The 26,877-nt window shown below is 36.2% G+C and overlaps 1 protein-coding gene across 1 annotated transcript in view; it reads left to right on the forward strand.

Annotated features, from left to right (window-relative positions):
- TTN (titin) overlaps positions 1-26,877 on the forward strand; it is a 274,055-nt gene that overhangs the window by 128,891 nt on the left and 118,287 nt on the right. Inside the window, exons 140-168 of the mRNA XM_037044363.1 lie at positions 114-200; positions 456-539; positions 729-812; positions 1,020-1,331; positions 1,660-1,743; positions 2,989-3,063; positions 3,813-3,887; positions 4,550-4,642; positions 5,241-5,318; positions 6,469-6,537; positions 6,691-6,780; positions 6,920-7,216; positions 8,133-8,213; positions 8,987-9,064; positions 15,147-15,230; positions 15,328-15,411; positions 15,493-15,576; positions 17,248-17,331; positions 17,444-17,527; positions 17,987-18,070; positions 18,201-18,284; positions 18,381-18,464; positions 18,591-18,674; positions 18,808-18,882; positions 19,291-19,374; positions 19,830-19,919; positions 20,181-20,258; positions 23,702-23,818; positions 25,268-25,336. Coding sequence (XP_036900258.1) covers positions 114-200; positions 456-539; positions 729-812; positions 1,020-1,331; positions 1,660-1,743; positions 2,989-3,063; positions 3,813-3,887; positions 4,550-4,642; positions 5,241-5,318; positions 6,469-6,537; positions 6,691-6,780; positions 6,920-7,216; positions 8,133-8,213; positions 8,987-9,064; positions 15,147-15,230; positions 15,328-15,411; positions 15,493-15,576; positions 17,248-17,331; positions 17,444-17,527; positions 17,987-18,070; positions 18,201-18,284; positions 18,381-18,464; positions 18,591-18,674; positions 18,808-18,882; positions 19,291-19,374; positions 19,830-19,919; positions 20,181-20,258; positions 23,702-23,818; positions 25,268-25,336 — 2,856 coding nt within the window. The remainder of the gene's footprint in view (positions 1-113; positions 201-455; positions 540-728; positions 813-1,019; positions 1,332-1,659; positions 1,744-2,988; positions 3,064-3,812; positions 3,888-4,549; positions 4,643-5,240; positions 5,319-6,468; positions 6,538-6,690; positions 6,781-6,919; positions 7,217-8,132; positions 8,214-8,986; positions 9,065-15,146; positions 15,231-15,327; positions 15,412-15,492; positions 15,577-17,247; positions 17,332-17,443; positions 17,528-17,986; positions 18,071-18,200; positions 18,285-18,380; positions 18,465-18,590; positions 18,675-18,807; positions 18,883-19,290; positions 19,375-19,829; positions 19,920-20,180; positions 20,259-23,701; positions 23,819-25,267; positions 25,337-26,877) is intronic.

Below are 26,877 nucleotides of genomic sequence, written 5' to 3' on the forward strand. Positions count from 1 at the left end.
TCTTATAATGAAACTGTTAGAATATCTATGATGCTTCCATTAAGTCCTAAAATTGTGGGGTTCTTCTCTATGGGTAGATAACTAGGCACTAACCCTATTTGATGTCTTTAAAGTTCCTGAAGTACCCAAGAAACCTGTACCAGAGGAGAAAGTGCCTGTACCAGTTCCCAAAAAGGTGGAAGCTCCACCACCTGCCAAAGGTACATGAACTTGCAATGTTGCAAATTTTTTTATTCCACATTTGCATGTGAGTAAAAATTAATTGGTTCAATTCCATGTGAATACAACGCTGTAATACTTCTTTATAGGAAAGAAAAGATTTTATTTTAAGGATAAAATGCTTCTTGAAATACTTTGGTTATATTTTTATTACCTTATTTTAATCTTTTTGACCCTATGCATGGATTCAAAATTTGATGTTATATAAAATTTTTCTCTAAATTATTTCTTTAAAGTCCCAGAAGTGCCCAGGAAGCCTGTGCCTGAAAAGAAGGTACCTGTTCCTGCTGCTGAGAAAGTAGAGGCTCCACCTGCAAAAGGTACCTAACCAAAAAAATGGTATTTTGTGTTTTTGTATATTTACCTATGAATTCCCCCATAAATGGCATGTTTTTAAAAACTGACTTATTTGAAATGTAAAAATCAGATGTTTTGTGATTCTTTTTCATGTCTATTGTTCTGAGACATGTAAAAGAATACATTATTAAAGACAAATAATATCTTTAAAGTGCCAGGGGTACCCAAGAAACTCATTCCAGAAGAAAAGAAACCAACACCTGTTCTGAAAAAAGTGGAAATGCCACCACCCAAAGGTATATTAACCTCTAAGAGAATCAGGACAAAAAGGAAAACTAACTGAAATTATATAGCTTCACTAATTATAATTAATGCTTGATGACATTTACTTTGACGTTAGTTGATGCTTTATGATCACAGAATATTTGCTTTTCATGTTGTCTTATTATTATGAATATTGTATGTCAAAGTGGTTCTTGATGGTTGAATAAATATCTTTAAAGTGCCCAAGAAACGTGAGGCAGTTCCAGTCCCTCTAACTCGACCTCGGGAAGAGCAAGTTCCATTTGAAGAAGAAATTCCTCCTGAAGAGGAAGTTCCTCCTGAGGAAGAAGAAATTCTTCCAGAAGAGGAAGTAGAAGTTCCTCCTGAGGAAGAAGAGATTCTTCCAGAAGAGGAAGTAGAAGTTCCTCCTCAGGAAGAGGAGGAAGAAGTTTCTCCTGAGGAGGAAGAATTCATACCTGAGGAAGAAGTTGTACCTGAAGAAAAGGAAGTTCTTCCAGAAGTTAAACCCAAGGTGCCAGCACCTACACGAGGTATAGCAGCCCTTTGGGAGTCACCGAGACCTCTTTCATGTTGAATTTTGTCTTTCCATCTTTTTGTTCATCTAGAATTTTATCTACAATTCTTTACTCTCTGTGTTGTCTACCATGTACATCTTAGAAAACATTCCATACATGTGTGCTCTTATTTCTGTGTGTCTGTCTTGTGTATTTGTCTCTTGTAAATTGTCTGAATGTCTTTTCAAATTTCATGATATGAAATGTCATTTAGTTTTTTGTGGCTTTATTCTCACTTGTCTTTTTGTTATATATACAGTACTGTACATGTCATTTTTAATGTCTTAAAATGAATGTTTTTAAGTGCCTGAAGTGCCAAAGAAACCTGTACCAGAGAAGAAAGTCCCAGTTCCTGCTCCTAAAAAAGTGGAACCTCCACCACCCAAAGGTATACCTCCCCAAAGTGAATACCTGGTCTTCATTTATAGCTTCGCCTGAAAAATTATGGTAGAACTGGGTTTTAGAAAAAATATTACATTTATAAAATAGACAGTCACATTTTTACTTCTAAAAATGTTCAGGAACACTGATACCCACTTTTCATTAGATTCAAAACTGTATAGATAGTTTGCAATGATAAATTATCTACACAAAAAAGGTACCTCAATAATAGGATAAATAAATCTTACTACATTTCATCCTTCAACCATTTACATTAAGTGTCTTTTTAACATTACGATGAAAAGGAACAAGATTATGTATTTATCAAAATACTGAATAATACCTTATATCTTCTGACACATACATATAAATGGTAGACATTCTTTTATTTAATGGTAGACAAGGCTTTTATTTAAGCTTTGTCTTTTGTCTTCATGCTTGCTGTGCTACCCTGAGAAAACACTTTAACCAGTCTGATCCTCAAGCCCCTGTTGTCTGAGATGGGGATACTACTATCAGTCCTAGTGGGCTCAGATGTTTTGTGAGGATAAAAATAAAGTAAGGAATGTACAAGTATTCTATCACTGAATAAATAACATTCATATTTAGCAGATTCAATCAGCTCATGGTACGGGACAAAATGACTATATTTATGCCTTAAAGTGTAATTACATTTTCTGCCAAAGATCATGGTACCACTACTTCAAGTAAGCATAACCCCTCCTCCGGTCTAAATAGTCATATAATCAATGAAATAGTAAAGCTGACCCTTTACTGGATTTCTTTTTTTAAAAATGATTTTATTTACCTATTTGTAGAGAGAAGGCAAGGGAGGGAGAGAAAAATCAATCAGTTACCTTTCACATGCCCCCAACCCAAGGATGTGCCCTGATGGGGAATCAAACTAGCGACCCTCTGGTTCACAGACCAGTGCTCAATCCACTGAGCCACACCAGCCAGGGCCTTTTATTGTATCTCAAGGGTTCAGAAATACTTTATGAATATTGATTTCATAAATTACTAGTGATATTTAAATGGATAGCATGGCCTCATATGTTGTCTGATACTGAAATAGGTTGCTGATCCCTTGCTCTACAAAACCTAATTATAACATTTGGGCTCCTGCCTTACATTACATCACATCACTACCCGAAACAAGTGTTGCATGTTGGTCTTTCTGTGTGTGGACTTCTTGTGTTCTCTCTTTTTTTGTCCCTCACAATATTCTTATCATGAAATGATGTCTTTAAAGTGCCTGAGGTTAAGAAGAAAGTGCCAGAGAAGAAAGTGGTTATTCCTAAGAAAGAGGAAGCTCCCCCCGCCACAGGTACTGCTGTTCCCAAGCACATTGGACCCTGCCATTTCTTTCCATCACCTGGAAAAAGTCCAAATGTCCTGTTTCACTATTTGTTAACATAACTTTGCTGTTGTTGTGTCCATTACCTTGGTGTTTGTGAAACTGAAATTACAAAAGAAATTAATATCTTTAAAGTGCCTGTGGTGCTTAAGAAACCCGAACCAGAAAAGAAGGTGCCTCCTCCTGGTCTTAAGAAAGCAGTGGCTCCTCCTGCCAGAGGTACATCACCCAAAACAGGGCTGTGCTCGTTGTGCTGGTGTTGAGCTATGGTGTTGTCCGTGCAGGGTGTTCCGCGTAACCGTCTGCATCATGGGGGCCGTCATGTGCACCCATCTTTGTACTCAGTTCTTCTACTTTGTGTTGAATGTATTTTGTCTTGATTCTCTATGTATGTTGTTTCTAAAAATAAAAATACTAAAGTCATATATGTTTAAAAAACCAGAGGTAACTAAGAAACCAGTCCCTAAAGTACCACTGTTCTTCTTCTTCTTCAAAAAAGTATAGACTCCAATGGCAAAAGGTAGAATATCTCTTTAGAACCTTCATCTTAAACCACAACCTCTTTAGTTTTGTCTGTTTGACTGTTTTGTCAATGTTTCACCTTGTGCATGTGCATTCTGATATTTACTCTCTTGCATTGAAAAACAGAAAATTGGTTTTTATGTACTCTTCTTTGGCTTTTGCATCATAAATGCCTAAAACAATCAATATCTTTTAAGTTCCTGAGGTACCTAAGAAAGTGGAAGAACGACGAATCCTTCCCCCTAAAGAAGAGGAAGTTCCACCAATTGAAGGTAGATGGCTTTCTGAGAAAATAACATTTTCAAAGTCATCATTGTCTTATGATTGTATAATATTTGAAGGCACTGAATGCACATTTCACTCCAGAAAATAAACATACTCAGACTCTACAAGTAATTATTACTTACCTAATAGACATTATGCAGGACAATGAAAACCAATGGAATCTCATTTCTTAAATGGTTAGCCTGTTTGTCTGTTTGTTTGTTGCTTGTTTTATTTCAATAAGAATCTTTGAAGGGAAACTATTTGTCATGGCAAACTTGTCATCAAATTAGTTGGTTGTCAACTGTGGGATAAATGTGTCCAAGAGATATTCCAGTTAAGCCTGAGTAACAGTTGAAGAAAATCTAACTTCCACCCCAAAGTGACTATTTAACTTCAAACAAATCCACCCCCATTGCAAATAAGTGATAATAATTTCAACTAAATTTTCTGTGAGGTACTTTCTAATTCTAAAGCTCTGGGAAGGGCCTCACACATTTCAAAGACCCAGTTGCTTTTTTTCAAGGACTAGTGAGTTTTCACACACTTCTGCAGGCTGAGCTATGAGTTACTTACACTGGTCAGGCAACTTCAGTTTTCAGATGTATCATTTTAGTCTAACATTCAAAAGGTAAAACAATAATTTATTTAAAAAATCGTCTTTTTAAAGTGTATGAGGAGCCTGAAGAGCCTATTCCAGAAGAAGAGATCCCAGAAGAACCGCCTAGTGTAGAGGAAGTTGAGGAGGTGGTGCCCCCTGAAGGTACAGCTGCTTTCACGGGCTGGATGATTAAAAGACAGCATGTTCCAAATCTCTCTCAGAGCGAGATTTGTCTTTATCCACCACTCATCACTATACTTGTCTTATATCAATGATAAATTCAGCATGAATTGTTACTGGCACTTGAAGCTTTGTGTCCCTTCCTCCCATCCCCCAACTTTTTCTACTGCAGCTGCAATACAGTGAGAGTGAGAGATCACTCTTATGTTATTGGTGCTTTATTTTTTTTCTGGCTAGCTCCTATTGTGATACTTTCTTCTAGTTCTCAATCCCTAATTTTTTTCTACAATATTAAGATGAGGGGGAATGTATTTCTGTAGTGTTCCCTTTTTAGAATAATTTTTACCCTCTTATTCCTAAAGACTATGAAAATCTTTTGTATAATTGATGTTATATTTTCTTATAGGATTTCCAGTTAATATCCTTCCTACCTTTAGAGTCACTACTCCATATAAAAATTAACATTTAGGTTGCTAATATCTTTTTAAAATAAATCAATGTTTTGTCAGGAGGGTGGTATGTGGGAGTTGTCCTGTTCATTGCATGTCATTTTCAAAATGTCTGTGAAATATCTTTTAAGCTCCTAAAGTGGTTAAGAAAACAGTACCTGAACCACCCACTCCTGTTCCTAAAAAAGTGGAGGCACCACCAGCTAAAGGTATAGCCAATACCAATTAATAATATCTTTAAATTCCCATTAGCTTTCTTTTTTAAAACATTTCACTGTTTCTTTGAGTCATTTAAGTAGCTAACTAATGAAATTGCATAAGAACTAGGAAAAATAGAACTCATTCCATTTCATTAGCCTTTTTCAAGATGTTAATGGATGAATATGTGTGTATGTGTATAAACTATTATAGAAGTTTCTAAGTTTAAATAGCTGAGCATTTTAATGTTAACAGTACATTTTGCTGCACTTAGGTACATAACAATGAATCCCTCTTTTCCACATTCCACCATTATATTAAAAAGGCTTTCTCATGTAATTATTGTAATAATTATGCCTAATATATTATTTTATAGGGGAAATGTGTTCAAAGCTTGGTCAGTAACTGTTTTAATTAGCTTCATGTCCTTTTGGTAATATTTGACCTAAGCATTCAAGGTTATCACAAAATGTCTCATTTTTATTTTATTAAAAGCTTTTATTTATTTATTTATTTATTTATTTATTTATTTATCTTTAGAGGGGAAGGGAAGGAGAGAAAGAGAGAAATATCAATGTATGGTTGCCTCTCGTGAGTCCCTTGCTGGGAACTGGCCTGCAACCCAGGCATGTGCCCTGACTGGGAATCCAACCACAATTGTGTGGTGGTTCGCAGGCCCGCGCTCAATCCACTGAGCTACACCAGCCAGCACTAAAATGTCTCATTTTTTGTCACATTCTCACTAAGTTTATGCTTCATTAATGCTCTTAATAGATAACATTATGCTCTCCCCATCACAGTAGACATTCTTAGGAGGTATAATGGTGCCCAACAGAATATGACACCTATGTCAAGCCTTAAAAAGGCAAAAAATAGTCTTCATCAAATAAGAAATAGTACCCTATTATGCCCAATATTGTTCATTCTTGCTGTTCAAAAAAATAGAACCCGCATAGTTTCCTTGTAGACATAGTTTCTTCTACAGGTATAACTAGCACAAATGAGTGATTTGGGGAAATATCTTTATTTCCTGTCACAGAGGTGTCCAGAGTACAGAGTGCCTTCTTAGACTGTGATTATTGTTGGTGTTGTTTCTGATGTTGTTACTCGTGTTTATTATTGAGTATTGTCAATTAACTGAGATGCGTAATATCTTTAAAGTGCCAAAGAAGGTTCCTGAGGAAAAAGTACCTGTTCCTGTTCAGAAAAAAGAGGCACCTCCAGCCAAAGGTACATCTTCTCTTTTAAAACCTGAACTTCCTTTTAATCTTTTATTATTGAGACTCTTATGTTTTATGTCTCTGTGTCTTAATTGTTTTTGATGTCTTTGTCTATGAAAACTTGCTCTTAATTGTCCTAAATGTTAAAACCATATTTTTAAAGTGCCTGAAGTACAAAAGAAAGTGCCAGAAAAGAAAATTCCAGAAAAGAAAGTCCTTGTGCCTAAAAAAGAAGTGGTTCCCCCAGCTAAAGGTATTTTGGAAAAATCTTTGATTTTCATGTATTGTTGCATGAAAGCCTTGTTTCCTGTTGTTTTTATTCTGTATCTTGAATTAAACATCTTCATTTCTTCTGTGTTCAAAAAAATCTCTTAAAAAAGATGCTCTTTCAGGGAGGACTGTCTTTGAAGAAAAAATATCTGTTGCCTTCCACAAAGAGGAAGTAGTAAAAGAAAGAACAGAAGTAGAAGTGGTGGAAGCCCAAGTGGAAGAAGCCTTTGAAGAGGAAGAGTTCCATGAAGTGGAAGAATATTTTGAAGAAGAAGAGTTCCATGAAGTAGAAGAATTTATCAAAGTACAAGAATATAGAATTGAAGAAGTACACAAAGTTGAAGAAACACATAGGGCAATAAAATTTTTAGAAGCTGAAGAAGTGGAAGTATATGAAAAACCCAAAGCTCCACTTAAAGGTAGAGGGGAATTCTGCAAATATTGCAAATTGTCGTATCTTATTCTAACTTTTTTCTTTGAAGTACATTGCATGTTCAGTTTGGAACACTAGAAACCCACTTATTTTCCAGATTAGAATAATGAAACATGAAGATCAATATTGAGATGAACCACCCAGAGTGTAATTTTAGCAGAAAAGATAATAGTTGATATCTACTTATCTAAGGAGGTCAATATATAAATTTCTGGATTCTTTTTTAAGTCCAACTAAAAATGTTACATGATCACTACAGATATCAAAATGACTGAGCATGTCACCAGTTGAATTAAAAAGAAGCTCCTCACACATGGACAAAAACTGAGGGGGTGGAAATGGGAGGGAGGTGGGGAGCAAAACTGGGGGGGTGGGCTGGGATGGGAGGAAAAGACAAAAAGCTGTATTTGAACAACAACTAAATAAATACTTTTTTTTTTAAACTCCTCAGTTTAATGAGGAGTTTTCAGGCAAAACAACCATTGCTTTGTTAACACTTCAGCGAACTGTTTCTAAACTGATAATTACTTATCAAAAGCTCACACCAATTTTCATTAGCAATATAACATGAAGGAAGTAAATGAAGTGTTGGTAACAGCACCTGCATTCTAGTTTAGTCTGAAGGTAAAACATAACACGAATAATTCTTCGCAACACCACTCCAGATCTTGCACAAATTAATAATGTGTGTGTGATATGAGGGACTGTGTGTGTGTGCTTAGTATACATAGTAAATATACAATGTAGGTGAAATTTAGCAAAGCCAAGTCATTTTTTGAAGTAGGTGTTATATAAATTCAAAAACCAAGCATTTTATTAGCCTTCATTATACTAACTTTGATAGTGATGTTCCATAATACTTCAAGAGTTCTTTCTAAAGCAAAACACTAATATCTTTGAAGGGCCTGAGATATCTGAGAAAATCGTGCCTCCAAAAAAACCATCCATTAAAGTTGTTCCTCGAAAGGAGCCACCAGCTAAAGGTATTTCATTGGCAAAAAGTTACTTGCCTGATTGTACATGCGATAGCACCTTGGTTGTCTTACAAGTTCACATTCTGCTTGATGTTTTTCTTCTGTGTTTTGGGTTTTGATAATTTTTAAAGCAAACTAATATCTTTAGAGTGGGTGAGGGTCCAAAGGAAGTACCAAAAGAGAAGTTGCTGTTGTTACACCTAAAATACCAAGACCAAAAGTCTCCATTAACCACATAGTGACCCCACACTTCCTTCTCTGGTGGTATTTGATTATATAGTCATTAATGTGCTTATTGATAAATCCCCACTTTCTTGTTATTAATTTTAATAAACTAGTAAATATAAATACATAGTAACTATGCTTTTAACATCCCTGCTTTGTTCATTTTTGTAAACCTCTTGAATTTCACAACAGAAATAAAAAACAATGTGTAATAATCTATTGACTAATACGTGCTTACATCTTTAAAATCAGTGAAGCATTTAAGAGCATTATTACCGAAAAGAAAGTACCGATTATGCCACCAAAACGAGCAGAAACAGCCCCAACTGAAAGTGTCTTGTTCGTTTTTCTGAAGTTCTAACATGGGAAACACCCCTGGATTGGTTGTTGTATTTTGTATCAAAATTTAACTCATTAAATATTGTGATGTGTTTGGTAAAGTGATGTCCGTACTTTATATTGTTATGTTCTGTGTTCACATTTCTCTTATGCTCTGCTGGTTAAAAATCTTTATGAATGTTTAAAAGTAAAAGAAAGTATTACTACTGTCTTTAAAGTACCTGAAGTGCCCAAGAAAGCTGTGGTAGAAGAAAAAGTACATGTTCCCGAAGAGCCCAAATTCCCACCGACTAAAGGTACCTGACTCTGCCACTTCACCGCTAATACAAAAGCCTCTTTTGTTCACATACTACGTATGGGGAAGAGAGAGAGCTCCTTCTGCCCTCAAAGCCACAATATAACTAAGTGATGTAAACTTCAATTTATGTTCTATAACATGAACTTCTCTCTGGGAACAAAGGCCTCACCTGCAAGTTTGTTTGGTCTTCTTCTTAAGCAATAATTAATTAAACAATATTGACCCCTCAACTTCTTTTTCAAAAATAATTTATTTTGAAAGCTATTGTCAAGTAGTTCTGGAAACAAATAAACATTTTCCAGATTACAATAGACAATGCTGCTCTCCCCAAAGAGCAGGGCGTTTCTATTATGATGAACGCAGAACTCGGCACAAGGCAATCTAGACATATGCTTTGCCTGAGTGTTTAGCTGACTTATTTTGGAATTTTTGATCTTCTCCTTGTTAGATGCTCCATTTTTGCCTTGATATTTTATACCCAATTATGACATTCTTAAAAATAAAACAATCAACTATCTTTAAAGCACCTGAAGTACCCAAGAAAATTGTTCCAGAAGAAAAGTTTCATGAAGCTGTTCCTAGAAAGCCTGAAATACCACCAGCTAAAGGTATATACTGCCACTAATCACAACATGAAATAACTCTATTCAGTTATTCATGGTTTAAAGTGAATGTGTGTGAGGTTAAATCTGTGTATTCTGTTTCTTTATATTCTTAATATCTTGTGTTGTCACACATAAAAATTAATATACTAATATCTTTAAAGTTCCCGAGGTGCCTAAGAGAACTATTCTGGAAGAAAAATCGCCTATAGTTCTTTCTGAAGACACATCGATGTACAGTGAGTGTAGAAAAATCTGTGGCTCTTTTTGGTTTCATTTGTGTTTGTCTTCATAGCTTTTAAAAGTAAATATACTAATATCTTGTAAAACCCCAACATGCCAGAAATATTTGGCTAAAATTAAATAATTTGAATGGCTATTAGCTTCAAAGGTATTTCCTCACCAATTTAAAAAATATAGTCTTAAAACATTGTCCAGCTTTAGAAAAGTCATTTGTCTTGTTGAATCTCTTGTCCTGTCTTATTAATCTGTTATGTATGCAAATGTCTGCTGCTTTGAAACAATTTATTTTCCCAGACTATGAGGTATCTAACTTTATAATAATATTTTCATTGGATTATATAGAATCAAAATGCTCCACTATTATTGTGGTTTTACTCTTCAAGAAATTTCTAGAAACATTTTGGCAATATTGTTCAAATGACTATAGATTTACACAGCCATTAGAACCCCAGAAGAATTTCAAGCCATTTTTCAAATTAGCTTTCATGCAAAATTATAATGAAATAATTTGAGGAGTAAAATAAAATAAATATTTTTATTATTTCATTTGTAATATTTTTAATATAATAATATTCAATAATCTGAGCAGTAAAATGCCAGTAGTCAAGATAGTCTTCCATTCATTTTAATCTAAAATATTTTCTGTTTAAACCCAATTTTTGGTCACCCTATAATTCTAGGTTGGGATCAAAATATATGCTGACTCCCTTCCTTTGAAAACCCTTTCTACCCTTGAGTTTGGTTATTTATCATCCACTCTTCCTTTCTAGGAGCTGAAGGAATCTTTATTTCCTTCATTTGCCTATTTTTTAAAAGTTTAAAATTTTTTATTTTACTCCCTAAATAATTTTCATATTAATAATTTTCACATTAACATTAAACTATGAAACCATAAACTAGATGTTGTTTAAAAATATAAACAACACCTAGTTGTTTATATTGGGAAAAAAAAGGTTTATATGAATTTTCAATAGGTTAAATATAGAAGAATTCTCTTTGTGTAACTCAACATTGACCCTGTTCTTTATGAACAAATCTATAAAAACTAAAAGCCACAGGAAAAACTTTACCAGTAAATATCTACCAAAAAAATCAGGATGATTATATATTCCCTTGCTAATGAATTCCTCAATTTTATCATCATGTTTATAAAGAAATGCTGAGAGTCTTAAGTCATAAAAATGGAAATGAGACTTTTTTTACAGCTAATGTGTTACTTTCTCTAATTTTTGTCTAAGTACTACTGCTAATCCAAGTGATGACTGTGTGTTTTGTTTTTTTTAATACTGTTCTTCATCCCCTTTGAAATGAAACTAATTGTATAAATACTAATATCTTTAAAGTTTATGAAGAAACTGAGGAATCAATTCTAGAAGAAGAAGTACTTGTGACTCATCCTCAAAAGACAAAAACCAAACTAGCAAAAGGTATATAATACTAAAGACCCAGTCTGAAGACAATTTATTTATGGCTCATTTTAAATCTCAATATTTACTTCACTATTTATAAATGTAACTATACTCATATCTTTTAAGTGCCTGAACTACCCAAGAAAGTTGTTCCAGAGGATCAAATATATGTGACTATTCCTAAAAAGAGAGAGACACCAGCAACTAAAGGTATATTTCAACAACGTTGAACTTGGATGAATATCTTTGGCTTCAAGATTCAAAAACTGCATGCTGTATAATTCACTATTTTTATAACTTCTAAGTGTAATTCTACTAATATATTTGAAGAACCTGATACAACCAGGGAAGTTTTCCCAGTGGTAGACTTACCTGAGGGGAACACCCAAAATTTCAGAGTATCTTCCAACTGAAGGTATAAAGCTTAGTTATGAAAATCTAAACAAGCAAATTCTTCTGTCTACAAAATAATTTTAATGTTTTGTGTAGATTCTCATAGCCTTTAATGCTAAAAGACTAATATTTTAGAGCACTTAGCTAATACACCCAATATGAGGAACTATGACGTTCCTCCCAAAAAGCCCCAATCAATGTACAAAGATAAACTGTTTGAACAAAAGTTATAACATTTGAATTTGAAGTTACAACCTCTGTTAATAATCCCTTTCTTAATATGCCATGTCTTCATGTCTTTGTCTTTTCTCAACTAAAACCTACTAATATCTTTTAAGAGATGGGAGTCTATGAAGCAAGTATTCCAGAGAGGCCAGCTTCTGCTGCTAGGAGAAGAAAGACACCATCACCAAAAGGTACAAGCCAGGAGAAAGTCGACTTTCTCATCTCGTGATTATTGCTGTACTTAACACACGTAAAAATACTAATATCTGGAAAGCCCCAGACGCTACCAAGAAAGGCATTTCAGAGAAGTGGGTCCCCCAGAGCAGAGGTTTGATTGGGTATATACATGTCCCCATGAGTCATTTAAGAGAAAAAATAGGGGGAATGTCTTTAACTTATATAAACGGGAGGTGATGGGGCTACAAATTTGTCTTTTCAGTCTCCAGGGAAAATACATATACATATAATGAGCAGATGTAATCCAGACAGGTTCTTCAATAGGAAACAGCCATTACTGTGTCCATAAAAAATAAAAATCAGAATAGCTAGGGAACAATCTACATGAGACCACTTACAACATGTATATCCTCAAAACTAGATTGAATTAGCTCAACGCACTTGCTTTATGCAGAAGTCAGCATCACCAAATGACAGAGGTGTGGGGCTACGTAAATCAGTAATTCAACTCTCCATGGGGCTGAAACTCCAGACCCTAATATAACTGCCTGCTGGAATTGCTTTTCTGGTGAGATAAACTTATTACCCCCAAAAAGCATATAAATTTGAAATAATTTGTTTCCCATAAAACTTAAATATTAGACAAATATTTTCAGACAACCATTACTTAAAGAAAAATATGAAACTTAATGTGGAGCTATTCTATCAGTTTTGTTATCTCCACCTGAGAGTCTCCTAAAACCGAAGCAGTTAAACCCAAAACCAGTTAAAGCTGGAATTCTGCTCTGAATACATAGTAGCTCCTCTCATTGTCTTTTACTTTTAAAGAGTCCTATATTTTTCCATTTTGAATAGTTTAGGTAAATCAAAAGATGAGATGTTTGTAAACATCCGGGATAACAATCTCGGTAATTTTAAGACTGTGTAAACACGTCAACATTGTTTTCTCAGTCCAGGGTCACTGGGTTGTTCTCCTCTCTGCTGTACCTGAGAAACACCTTGTGAAAGCGCTTAAGGCGAGGCTACAAAATGAAGCCACTCTAGATGAGAAAGAAGCTATTTTACTCTTCTCAAACCAACAGCTAAAGTACATTGTTAATTAATTTAAAAATTCTTTTTTTTTCACTTGAAGCTACTTTTCTATGATCTTATTTTCAATACAGCTACCATTCCAAGAAATGAAATTACTAATATTGATAGTGCCTGAGGTAACCAAGAAAACAGCTCCTGATAATCAAATATTTAAATTATTAATATCACCCAAGAATCAGATTCGAGGAGCAGGGAGGTCTGCCAGCCTGGGGTGGAGTTATGAGGAAAACTCTTCATTGCTCTTCATCACTCTGAAGTACAATGAATTAATCTCTTTAAAGTGTCTGAATCTCCTCAAGAAGTTGTCCCTGTAAAGGAAACACCCATGGCTGTTCCCCCTGAAATTGAAATACCTTCCACTAAAGGTATCATTCATTCTATAACTCTTTTCTCCATTTATTTCATAAATGCCTATTATATGCATGGTGCTAGTGAGCTGGGGAATAATAAGCAAAGACAAATAAGACCTGATTCCTTTCCTCAACACTTTATCCCTCATCTAATTCTTGAAGGAAGCACCCTTTGTAGCCATAAAAGTCTCTTTGAATCAGTTAATGTGACTAATGTCTCCACGGATCCCTTAATCGCTAAGTATAATACTAATATCTTCAAAGCACCAGAAGCTGTGAGAGAAGTGACTCCTGATACGCAAGTATTTGAGGATGTTCCTGAAGAGCCAGAACCTCTGCCTAGGAAAGGTATATGTCATTTCTGCACAGATCCTGAAGAAGAAATTGTCTGTCCTCTGCTCTTAAAATTATGTGTTTCTAATATTCTCCATAACTCCTAAACGTACTAATCTCTTTAAAGCATCCTCACAAAAGAAAGTATTTGTGGTTGTATTTATCAAACAGAAAACCCTCCAGATAAAAGTACTCCTTCAACAAATATTTTGTAAGTGTCATAGAGACTCAGCGAGGTACTGGAGAAGGGTGGGTTCTCTTCTCCAGGGTCCCACTCACCCGTTAGACTTAGGTAGTGGGTGGGGCAAGCAGAGAATAGGGAAGGAGAGAAGAGACTTCTAGAAAACTGCATTTGCTAGCTTATTGTGGTTAGTGTTCTTTATTAATTATGTTAACTTCCAAGTGTGAAATACTAATATCTTTAAAGTGACCGAAGCTCCTCAAGAAGTTGTTTCTGCAAAGAGAGTTCCTTCCAAAAAAAGAGTGCCTCCATCTGTTCAAGGTACAAGTTACCATGCCCTCAGGCTCTAGTAGCAGTAGCTCTGGTAGTCCTGAAAATCTCTGCCTGTTCCTAGTGATCTTCATCAATGATCCACACTAAATGCTAATATACTAATTTCTTAAAGTGCCCGAAGCACCTCAAGAAATTCTCCCTGAAAAGAAAGCGCACGAGTTTCCTCATAAAAAGCCTGAAGGCCCTCGTGATGAAGGTATATGCTGCTGGAAGCTTAAAGATTTGGAAAATTACATTTTCCTGTAGAAATGTGTTTCCTGTTTCCACTAATTCCTATAACTCCTAAATGTAAAAATATTAATATCTTTAAAGTGCCTGAGGCTCCCAAAGAGGTTGTCCCAGAAGAGAAAGCACATCCTCCACAAAAGCCTGAAGTTGTACTTGTCAAAGGTACATCCCTGACCTCTCTTCAGGTGGGATAGGGAGGGCAATGGAAAGAACTGCCTTGCTAGCCTAGGAGGCTCCCTTGATGTGTGAATGTAATTTCTGTCTGTGTCTGCCTTGGTCTTGGTAACTCAAATGTACATTTACTAATATCTTCCAAGTGCTTGAAGCTCCCCAAGAGGTTATCCCTGAAAAGAAAGTGACTTTGGTGCCTCCTAAAAAGCCAGAAGTCCCACCTGTTACAGGTACTTATCACTCACCTTAGGCTTAAGAAGATGTATAACTCTGCTACTCTTGAAAATATTTTCTTCTAGCAGTCTCATAACTCCTGACTATAATTTTACTAAAATCTTTTAAGTGCCCGAGGCTCCTAAAAAGACTGTCCCTGAAAAGAAAGTACCTGTGATGCCTCCTAAAAAGCCAGAAGTCCCACCTGCTACAGGTATTTGTCAGGACCTTAGGACTCTTTCGCTCTTAAAAATATTTTGTTCCAGTGGTCTTCAGATCTCCTAAATGTAATTTTACTAATATCTTTTAAGTGCCTGAGGCTCCCAAGGAAGTTGTCCCTGAAAAGAAAGTGCCTTTGGTGCCTCCTAAAAAGGCAGAAGTCCCACCAGCCAAAGGTAGCCACCTCCATGTCACTGTTTGATACTGTCTGTTTGTCTTTACTCTGTCTAATCTTCAAAATACTAATATCTTTAAAGTACCTGAGGTGCCCAAGGCAGCCGTCCCCCAAAAGAAGGTGCCTGAAGCCATTCCTCCCAAACCGGAAAGTCCTCCCCCTGAAGGTAATGTCAAAATTATACATACCCAGGGAGAAAAAGAACTACTATTTTAGCTAGGGAGTTATATATCCAAATCATACTACCTAAATGCGATATAATTCTAAAGGGGGGAAAAACAGACATTTTCCAAAGTATCTTGGTGTGTGTTTACATATTATAGGCATCCATTATTTTCACTTTTTCTAAACACAAATTACCAATGTCTTTTAAGTGCCCGAGGTGCTGCCCCCGAAGGAGGCCGTCCCTGAGAAGAAAGTGCCTGTGGCTCCCCGCAAAGAGCCCGAAGCTCCACCTGCCAAAGGTATTTATCCTTCTGCTCTGTGGGTCTCCCTCTTCAGGGGCCTGGGTCAGAGGGCACGCACGGAAGTGTCTTCCAGTCTCACAAATTGTATTGCTTGGGTAAATATGTTGCCAGTGTCTCCCCTGTTTATAGTTCCCCCTAACTAAAACATACTAATATCTTCAAAGTTCCTGAAGCTCCTAAAGAAGCTGTACCTGAAAAGAAAGTGTCTGTGACTGTGCCCAAAAAACCAGAAGCCCCACCTGCCAAAGGTATTTATTCCCTCTGCTCTGGTGAGAGAAAAAGACGCTGTCTTATATTCTTCACAATTATGATAGTGTATGCCTTCACTCTTCATAAATCCTAAAAATACTAATATCTTTCAAGTTCCTGAAGCTGCTCAAGAAGTTGCCCCAGAAAAGATGATTCCCAAGGCACCATTGAAAAAACCAGAAGCCCCACCTGTCACAGGTATATGTCAGCCCTGACTTCATTTTGCAGAAGAAATATCTCTTCTGTTCTTGAGGGTAATTTTAGGCCATTGTTCTTCATTAACTTAAGTGTAAAACTACTAATGTCTTTTAAGTGCCTGAAGCTCCCCAACAAGTTGTCCCGGAAAAGAAAGCTCCCAAGGCACCGCCCAAAAAGCCAGAAGCTCCGCCTGTCCTAGGTATGCGTCAGCCCTGACCGCACTCTGCCAAAGAACTCTCTCCTGCTATTGAAAGCAGTTTTAGTCCCTGTTCTTCATTAACTTACGTGTAAAACTACTATCTTTCAAGTGCCTGAAGTTCTTCCAGAAGTTGTCCCAGAAAAGAAGGTTCCCAAAGCACCACCCAAAAAGCCAGAAGCGCCACCAGTTTTAGGTATTTTTCATCCTGTCTGTGTTCAACAAGAAAAAAACAAAAACAACACAACAACAAAAAAACTCTTCGCTCTTGGAAATATTCTTAGTCCACTGACCTCATTAACCTAAGTGTAAAACTACTAATATCTTTTAAGTGTCCCTCAAAAAACTGTCTCTGTAAAGAAAGCACTGATGGTGCCTCCTTACTTTCCAGATGCCCCACCTGTTACAAGGTGCCCCACCTTCTTATCACTCACCTTAGACTTAAGAAGATGTAACTCTTCCAACCTTGAAAATATTTCATTTCAGCAGTTCTATAAGTACTAAGTGTGATTTTACTAATATCTTTTAAGTGTCTGAGCCTCCCAAAGAGGTTGTTCCTGAAAAGAAAGTGCCCGCTGTGGTGCCTCCTAAAAGGCCAGATGTCCCACCCGTTACAGGTATTTGTCACTGATCGTAGGCTTAAAAGACGTAACTCTTCTGCTCTTGAAAATTTTTTCTTCCGGTAGATTCATACCTCCTGATTATAATTTTACTAATATCTTTTAAGTCCCTGAGGCTCCCAAAGAAGTTGTCCCTGAAGAGAAAGTGCCTTCAATGCCTCCTAAAAAGCCAGAAGTCCCACCTGTTTCAGGTATCTGTCATGGATCTTAGGTTTCAAAAGATGTAACTCACCTGCTCCTAAAAATTCTTTGTCCCAGTTGTCCTCATAATTCCTGATTGTAATTTTACTAATATCTTTTAAGTTCCTGAGGCTCCTAAAGAAGTTGTCCCTGAAAAGAAAGCACCAGTTTTGCCTCCTAAAAAGCCAGAAGTCCCACCTGTTGCAGGTACTTATCACTCACCTTAGGCTTAAGAAGATGTATAACTCTGCTACTCTTGAAAATATTTTCTTCTAGCAGTCTCATAACTCCTGACTATAATTTTACTAAAATCTTTTAAGTGCCCGAGGCTCCTAAAAAGACTGTCCCTGAAAAGAAAGTACCTGTGATGCCTCCTAAAAAGCCAGAAGTCCCACCTGCTACAGGTATTTGTCAGGACCTTAGGACTCTTTCGCTCTTAAAAATATTTTGTTCCAGTGGTCTTCAGATCTCCTAAATGTAATTTTACTAATATCTTTTAAGTGCCTGAGGCTCCCAAGGAAGTTGTCCCTGAAAAGAAAGTGCCTTTGGTGCCTCCTAAAAAGGCAGAAGTCCCACCAGCCAAAGGTAGCCACCTCCATGTCACTGTTTGATACTGTCTGTTTGTCTTTACTCTGTCTAATCTTCAAAATACTAATATCTTTAAAGTACCTGAGGTGCCCAAGGCAGCTGTCCCCAAAAAGAAGGAGCCTGAAGCCATTCCTCCCAAACCGGAAAGTCCTCCCCCTGAAGGTAATAATGAAACTCTCCCAACCAGTGTTTTTAAAAAGAAAAACTCTTCTTAGTGTTATAAACACCTTTTTGCAAAAGATTTCAGATACTTCATCAATTCTGGTGGTAAAATGAACTTGTGTCTTTAAAGTGTTTGAGGAACCTGAAGAACTTGTCTCAGAAGAGCCCCCAGCTGAAGTTGTAGAAGAGCCAGAGCCTGAGGCTCCTCCAAAAGGTACAGAGCCAGCGGCTAGGCTGCCTGAGCCAACACTTCCCCCTTCTCGCTCATTCATATCCACTCATTCTGACACATAAATTCTAAAATCTTTAGTGACTGTGCCACCTAAGAAACTTGTGCCAGAAAAGAAACCACCTGCTGTCATTGCCGAAAAACCTGAACCACCAACCGTGAAAGGTATATTTCACTGCCGCTAACTTCCTACAGAAAACTGCGTTTAATATGTTATGCTTTACTGCTCTACTTAATGATTTCCATACTTCATTGAAACTGTGAGCTAAAAACTACTAATATCTTTTGAAGTGCCCAAAGTGCCAAAGGAAGTTGTTCCTGAAAAGAAAGTGCCTCCAGTGGTTCTCAAGAAACTGGAAGTCCCACCCGCCAAAGGTACATGCAGTGGTCCACCATCTGAGGCGGGTGGATATAGTCTCCCACTCTTAAAAAATGTTTTGTTCTGTGTAACGGTGATAAATGTTTACTAGCTATTCTTCATGATGTTAAAATACTAATATCTTTAAAGTGCCGGAAGTTCCAAAAGAAGTTCCAGAAAAGAAAGTAGCTGTTCCCAAAAAGCCGGAAGTCCCACCAGCTAAAGGTACATGTCACTAAATGAGATTCTGCAGAAAATATTCAATCTTGGCCTCAAAAGTCACTTATCATAGGAAACCTTTTTGTTTGTCAAATCTTTTATGTTCACAACTACGCACCTGTTATTCTGAATGTTTAGGGTTTAAAATTTTAAATAACATCATTGATTTTTTTTAGAAAAAAACTAATGCACCTATTATGAGTGTTGGAAGAGTTTACTAATGCAGTTTTGTTACTATTTATAGGCCACATTTTCCTTCCTTCTGTGTAGTTCCAAGAACAGATCATTGACACAATTGTGAATTTTGTTCTTGGATCTGTTTCTGTGTTATTTGAAGTAGATGCGAACTGGATGTGGTATAAGTTTCACGTCTTTTCAATTGCCTATGAGTAAAACTAACTAATATCTTTCAAGTGCCAGAAGTTCCAAAGAAACCTGTCTTGGAGGAGAAACCAGCAGTTCCTGTTCCCAGGAAAGTGGAGTCTCCTCCTCCTGAAGGTATATGTGAGACCACAAATGAGTTTGCCGCCTGTGCTATTTCTAATTTAAATCTTGTTTCTTTCCTCCCCCAAGTTAGTATCTTTGTTCATTTTCTGTCCTTTAATTGTTTGTCCTTCTTCATCACTCTTAATTAGCTCCAATCCCAAATCTATATTTTGAATGACCAGTCAGCAGCATCTAAGGCACTGTAATTTGCATTAAACAAAACTCTCTAGAGTACACAGGACAAGGGAAGTAATGACTGTGAAAGAGATCAAACACCAAAAGGCTTTCCAAGCATTCAAATCAATAGAAACAGAAGCCAGTGAAAATAAGATAGATTTAATCCTAACAAATAAGAGATTAATTGGAACAAGGAAAGAAATCAAGATTACTATTCATGATGTTCAGCGTTTTGTGTGTTTTAGAACATCATTTCACGTGTTAAATTAAAATTAACTGTGTCTTTAAAGTCTATGAAGAACCCAAGGAAATAGCTCCTGAGGAGGAAGCACCAGTGCCTGCTGTAGAAGAAGAGGAACCAGAAGCCCCACCACCGGAAGGTACACGCAGGTTCCACTGTGTGGGAAATGCATCATTTGGTTTTTATGATGTTATATATCTTCCTTAAGGTAAACTGTCAGTCTTCCATCTCCTTACTTGAATTTCATTTCATTGGCAAGAGCAAAAGTTTGCACATAAAACTTTGATCCTACAGAATTTTATAATGCACGTAACAAATAGATGTAATTTTTATTTCATTCATTAGTATTAAGCTTTTTGCTGTAATCATCTGACTCTAAAAGAAATTTCTATCCTTCAAGTGCCTGAAGAGCCCAAGATGATTGTTCCAGAGAAGAAAGTTCCTATCATCAAAAAACCAGAAGCTCCACCTCCTAAAGGTACTTATAATAAAATAAATCAACACTTACTTTATTTCTGTATAATGTCTAAAATTTGACACTTTTCCTTATTCTATGTGGTGCTGTATTATATGTCTAACTCTAACCCATACGTTATAGTGTTGAACAGACTTGTCAAATTAATGTGTGTATATTATATCTTGGCAATTTTATATTATTAAATGCTACTAATATCTTTAAAGTACCAGAGATGGCAAAGAAAGTTGTTCCACCGAAGAAAGTCCCAACTATTAAGAAGCCAGAACTACCAGAAGCTAAAGGTATTCATGTCATCATTGACATCATCGTTTCTTAAAACAGTATTCTGATGTCTTGAAAAGGAATCCAGTAACTCATTCTTGTTATTGCATAACTAGGGACAAAAATGTCCTTATTTTGTTTTCATTAATTTAATGCTACTTTGTTTTCATTAATTATAGATTGTTTATCCTTAACACTTTTAAATGTCTTTAAATACTCTTTTTGAAATAAAACTAATATCTTCAAAGTGCCTGAGGTGCCCAAGAAACTTGTTCCAGTAAAGAGAGAACCTGTGCCTGTTACCAAAAAACGAGAAGTTTCTCCTAAAAAAGGTACCTAGTATGAAGAAAAATATCTCTCTGAACGCTGTTTGAGCTTTTTAATAACGGTTCTTAGGGAAAAAATACCATAGCATAAGTTTATACAAGACCACATTTCACAGTAAAATGAAGAAAATAATGAAGGCAAAGAGAATATGAGGCAAACTAGCAGGAGAAAAAAATGAATGAGGATTAGAGTCAGTTGCACCATGACGTGGTTATATATGGCAGAAAATGATCTCCTCCCACTCGATGCATAGAATAGCTTGATTCAGCATATTTTGTTGAATTTCTACCATTAACAAGACACTATTAGAAAAGATAAGATCTGATCCAGTTTTCAAGCAATTTAAATCTGGTGAGAAGAAAGTACAGCACACCTCCAGTATAAGATAGGATGCAAGTAAACCTACAAAATAAGTCTAAATGGCTACAGAAACACAGAGCTAAGGAAGATCAACTTCAGGCAGGGGCATGAGGAAAAGCTGTATGAAAAAAAGTATTTATAATCTTAAGTTTTGTTGGATTTTTACATGTAGCAATTGAAGAAATGGCATTCGAGGCAAAGGGAATATTATATCAAATGGCCCTGAGGTAGAATATAGTCTAGGAAGTTCAAGGACTATCAAATAAGCATGTATAATTTGAGTATGGATTGGTTGAAAGATAAAGGTGGATATAAAGATAAGGGTCATACCATATTTTGGAGTTCTTTGAAGGCCAGCATAAGGTGTATACTTTACTCTGTGAGCAGAAGGAAGCTTGAAAGGTTTTGAAGCAGATGTATACATTAATAAGAGTTGGGCTTCAAATACATGCTGGCATCAAGCTATTGGAAGATGGTAAAAGTAGTAAACAGCCATCGCAGTTATTTAAGGTCATTAAGAGTGGGACAAGATTAGTGGTGGCAGAAATGGAAAAAGGAGATTGAATTTAAGGGAGATGAAAATTGAGTTGGTATCTATTTTCAAAACAATTAGGGAAATGGAGCCCGAGTGAATGCAAGGGGTGAAGATCGATGCCCATGAAGATGGGTCATGGGGCCCCTGAACTGGTATTAGAAATAAGATAGTGAATATATATTTCACTTTTCAAATACGGAGCTTAGGGAAAAGATCAGGTACAGAGATGTAGATCTAGAAGTCACCCACATGGAAATATGAATTGAGAGTTCAGGCGTGATTGTTCAAAGAAAGTCGAGCCAATCTTCAAAAAGGGTCAAAGTTAGACCAGCAGAGAACACCTATATGTAAGAGTACACAGAAGAAAAGAAGCAAATAAAGAAGGCTGAGGAAACGTATTTATAAAATTAGAGTGTCCAGAAGGGTGCCATGCTCCAGAACTATTTCCCCCATGAAGTCTTGTAAGATGAAGTACTTCCCCCTGTATTTTTTGCCTGCTCATCAAAGAATCTTGTGAATTCTTCTAAATTCTTAATAGTAAAAAAAAAAAATCAATATCTTTAAAGTGCCTGAAGTGCCCAAGGAAGTCATCCCAGAAAAGAAAGTGTTTGTGCCTCTCCCTGAAGAGCCAGAAGCTCCACCTGTCCAAGGTACATGGCTTCTCTATACATCTTGGAAAGATGACAGGTGTCTTCATCCTCATGCTTTGGTTGTAGAGGGGTCTGATGTACTTATCTGTTGCCTGTCTTCAGTAGTGAAGTTATTGATATTTTGGGGTCATTTGAAGACTATATTATAGAGCATAACAAAGTTGATATGTTGCAACTTAGCAGTTGCAGTATTATATTTTGAATGCCATCTAAAATAAAATACTGTGTTTTTTAAGTTGAAGAGTCTCCTGAGGAAGTCATATATGAAGAAAAAGCATCCATAACAATTGGTAGAAAAGTGACTCCCCCCGTGGAAGGTATATATACTAAAATATAAAATTTTTTAACCTCTTGAAAACTTCTGTAAGGAGTACAAAAGCATTTGTAGTGTGAGATTTCTTCCTGATGTCCTATACAAAAGCACTCCAGCATATTTCATTTTCCAAATACTTATATTTCTTTCAAAGTAGAATCTGAGTTGTTATTTTGGTTATTGTTGGTGATAAATATAAATTCCAAAAGATACACTCTACTGAGGTAAAACTGGAAGAATTCATTGCATTGGCTCCTCAGAGGGTAACCCAATATCAAATTCTAAGTCACCTCATTTGCCATCAACGTACATTGAAAACAGGAAAATAAAAATTTCAAGTATAAGAAAATACAAATCTTGTCTCCTTTTCCCCCATAAATAAGTTTGTGTTTTCATCTTTGGGACTGTCATCTTTACATCTATGTGAAATTTGTGTGGGTCTTTGTGAAGAACTTTACATTACAATCTCACATCCCCTGTCAACATTCTTTAAAGAACGTGAAATTGAAAAGTATATTGAGCCTGAAGCACCTGAACCTGAACCACAGCCAGAAGAAATACCAGTTCAAGGTATTCAGTTCATTGGACTTAAATCTTCATCATCATATCTTCCTCTTCACATACATGTATTGTATGTCCTGCTTGAATAGTAGGTCTCTGAATCTGTATGTAAGATTTACTGTCTTAAACATGCATCGGATTCTTATGTGTCCATGTAATTTGTACTCATCTCATGTCAATGCGGCTTACATGGAAGCTTCCTTTGTTGTTTTTGTTGATGCGTTTGCTATATTTCTCCTCATTGGTGTTACCATGTTGATATTTTTATGTTTTATGTTGGATACTGTTTTATGTTTTATGTTGGACACTAATATTATGTATCCAAAAAAGCAAACACTTACTTCATATATATTTTTTCATGTCTACTGAATATACTATGTATAGTCACACTAATTAATATACGCATATACTAATGCTCCTGAAATACTCTTTTAAGAACCTGAACCTGAACCTGAAAAGATTATTGAAAAGCCAAAATTCAAACCAAAGCCCCCAGCTCCTCCACCTGCTCCACCTAAGGAAGACGTGAAGGAGAAAGCATTCCAACTGAAAGGTATAAAATGCCTCTTCCAGAGTTTTATTAACCTGCTATCCAGTTGTCTGAAATGGTGCTTGCAAAAACTTTTAGAAGCGTGTGCTTTCAGACATGATCAAGCTGTGGGAATTGCATAGAGACCCGCGTTCATGCTGCTCCGGGCGCCTTGTCAGGCTGTGCCTGCTGCTCCAAATGTCAGAAAGTGCCTTTTCGTTAGCTTCATCCTAGACATCTGCCCAACTAACTTTTTTACGCAGAATGTGGAGAAAGAGTTTTCTGACTTGAAAGCCTGATTGCTCTGCATATCTGTGGGATCTTATGCATGTGAAATATACAAGAAAAGTTTGCAAGATGTTTTTAATATCGCAGTAACAAATGTATACAAAAGCCAAAGCTGTTCTTAAGTAATGTCATATGCTTTCAAGTATGCTGGACGCAATATATTTGTGGCATCCAATGACTGATATGTCCTCATAGACCAAGGGAGGAGAGCATATCAGCGACCTGCCATTGCCCGCCCCCCGCCACCTTTTCTCTTCCCACTTAACAAAGGTCCAGTCCGTTGTGCTCTGTGGTTGTCCTCAGCAGAGCCAGAGTGATGACAGATGCGTGTTAGCTCCAGCATCTCTTCCTATTGTTAAACTCCCCTGCATTCTTTTCACATTTAAACTTTTCTTTGAATTGATGTAGTATTCTTCACAACATCTTTAAAATGTGAAATAAACTGGAAAAAGCATGTTATTCTTTTTATTTTCATAAAATATCTTATTTGTAGTGCCATTAGATTTCACAATCTAATATTATTTGCATGTAATCTGAGATGAACACTTTCTCCATTCACGCATACAAAGCCAGAATCTTCCAGCAAAAGACTGTATTTCTATTGATTCTTGCCCTTCCACAACCCTCTTGTCTGGTAAGGGGAACCTCCAATATATGAAGCCAGACATAGAAAAAGCAGACACTCCCTAAAAGAGTACCCAGGTGTCAACCAATACTCCATGAGAACACACAGTACATTTTTCTTAGTGTAAAAATTTATACTCAAAGGATAATTTTTTAATTTAAATTATTTTGTGGTTCAGTTACAGTTGTGTGTATTTTCTCCCCAACTCCTCCAAACCCACCTCCCTCCCTTGCTTCCACCCTCCCCTTTGGTTTTGTCCATGTGTCCTTTATAGTAGTTCCTGGAAACCCTTCTCCCCTCTGTCTGGATAATTTCTTTTTCCTGCAAAAAAAAAATATTATCTTGCTTCTCGGCCAGACTTTAATTTAATTGGAGTAAAACTGAAATGTTTTCATGGTTGGAATGCATCTTGTGTGCTCTGTGGTGGCTGTACTTGCCTGCATTGATGCTTTCTGGTTGTAAGCAAAGCTTGGTTTTGATTCTTGAAGCAAGTGTTTAATAGTTTGCTTTATTCTAGTTTAAATAAACAGATAATAAAAGCAAAATCATATTCTTTAAAGCTGTTGCAAAGAAGAAACTTCCTGAAAAACCCGAGGTTCCAGAAAAAGTGGAGCTGAAACCTCTGAAAGGTATTTCAGTCTTGAAAGTGCATTCATGTGCAGTACCTCTTCGTCTGAATCTTTGCTCTTTCTGTCTTTTAGAATGTTCTCTTTTCAAATTATTTTTTAAATAATCACATTTGCCTTAAGTATTTCTTGTGTTTTTGTACATTTTATGGTTCTGGATCATGAGTGTTGCTTCCTTTGTCTCTCATAAATTTTATACATTATATGGGTAGATATTGCTCATCTTTGTCTCATCCACTTATGTCTTCTTTGCAATTCCCGATGAAATTTTGCTGGTTAGCTGATATTACTAACTAGTACATCTTGGGTTAAAGTGCTGGGAGCTAGTAATGGAAAGTTTTAGAATTGCACCAGAACAGCAGTATGTAAGCCAGTGTTAATTACTAAATATAATTCATGTCCTCCTTCTATCCATTAAGATGATTCATAGGGATTTTCTTATGGCTGTCTTGTCACTTTCTTCTCGGTGACCCCAAGACATTTGTTCAGGTTTACAGATCTCACATTTTAGAGAGATTTCATTATCACCGCAGGTCATTTTTCAAAATTTCCTTTAGAGTTAATAATTTTTCCTATCTAAAGTTAGATCCTAAAGAAAGATTAATAAATCATAAAAGTCTAGAAAACATCTATTTAAGTTCTTAATTTTTCTAGTAAGTATAGTAGGGAGCAATTTTCTATTTAAGTAAACACAGCCAGACACAGAAGTTGAATCTCCTCTTGATTCACTCTGAAATTTTGGAAAATCGCCAATGTGAATATGGGTTTCCAGACTTAAAAAATCAAGATTATAAAGTAATGTTACTATAGGCACCCGCTATTAAAGGATTATTACAAAGCCACTTATCAACAGTAAAATGACCTGAGATAATATATACTGTCTTTAAAAGTAATAGCTAAATGGTGTGTTCTACACCTGGCTCTTAAATGTTAGTAAGATCTTTAAAATAAAATAATACAGAAAAGAAATACGCTGATATATTTTTCACTGTGTCCCTTATATACGCAAAGGATATTATGTCATCCTAACATATGGTAATATGTGCATGATGGTTTCTTCAAGTTCAATCATTGAAGATAGTTCTACATTAAGAATATGGGTAACTCTATACTAGTATTGAAGGCCAGCACAATTTACAATGGACAAAGAATAATGTTTGTGAAATTCTACTTAAAATGGTTGAGAGAAAAAATATTTAAAATAAAATAGTTACACATCTGCCTTCTGTGTATTTAAATTTTGAAGTAAGAGTTAGGCATGGTTAGCTTCATCACATTGCAAAAACTAATGAATTGCACATGTCTTTTTTTATTTAATTGTTTTTCAAGTACAGTTTTCTTTTACTCCCAACCCAGCCCACCCCCCCATGCTCTCCCCCTCCCTCCCATTTCCACCCCCCTTAGTTGTTGTCCATGAGTCCTTTATACTAGTTCCTCTAAATCCCTCCCCTTTCCCCCCTGAAATTCCCTCCCCACTCCCCTCTGGTTGCTGTACATATGTCTTGTTTAAAGCACTGAATGGGGAATTTTATAGAAATATATAA

This window comes from Sturnira hondurensis, unplaced genomic scaffold (genome assembly GCF_014824575.4).
Source record: "Sturnira hondurensis isolate 20B ecotype Veracruz unplaced genomic scaffold, ASM1482457v3 Scaffold0004136, whole genome shotgun sequence".
NCBI lineage: Eukaryota > Metazoa > Chordata > Mammalia > Chiroptera > Phyllostomidae > Sturnira > Sturnira hondurensis.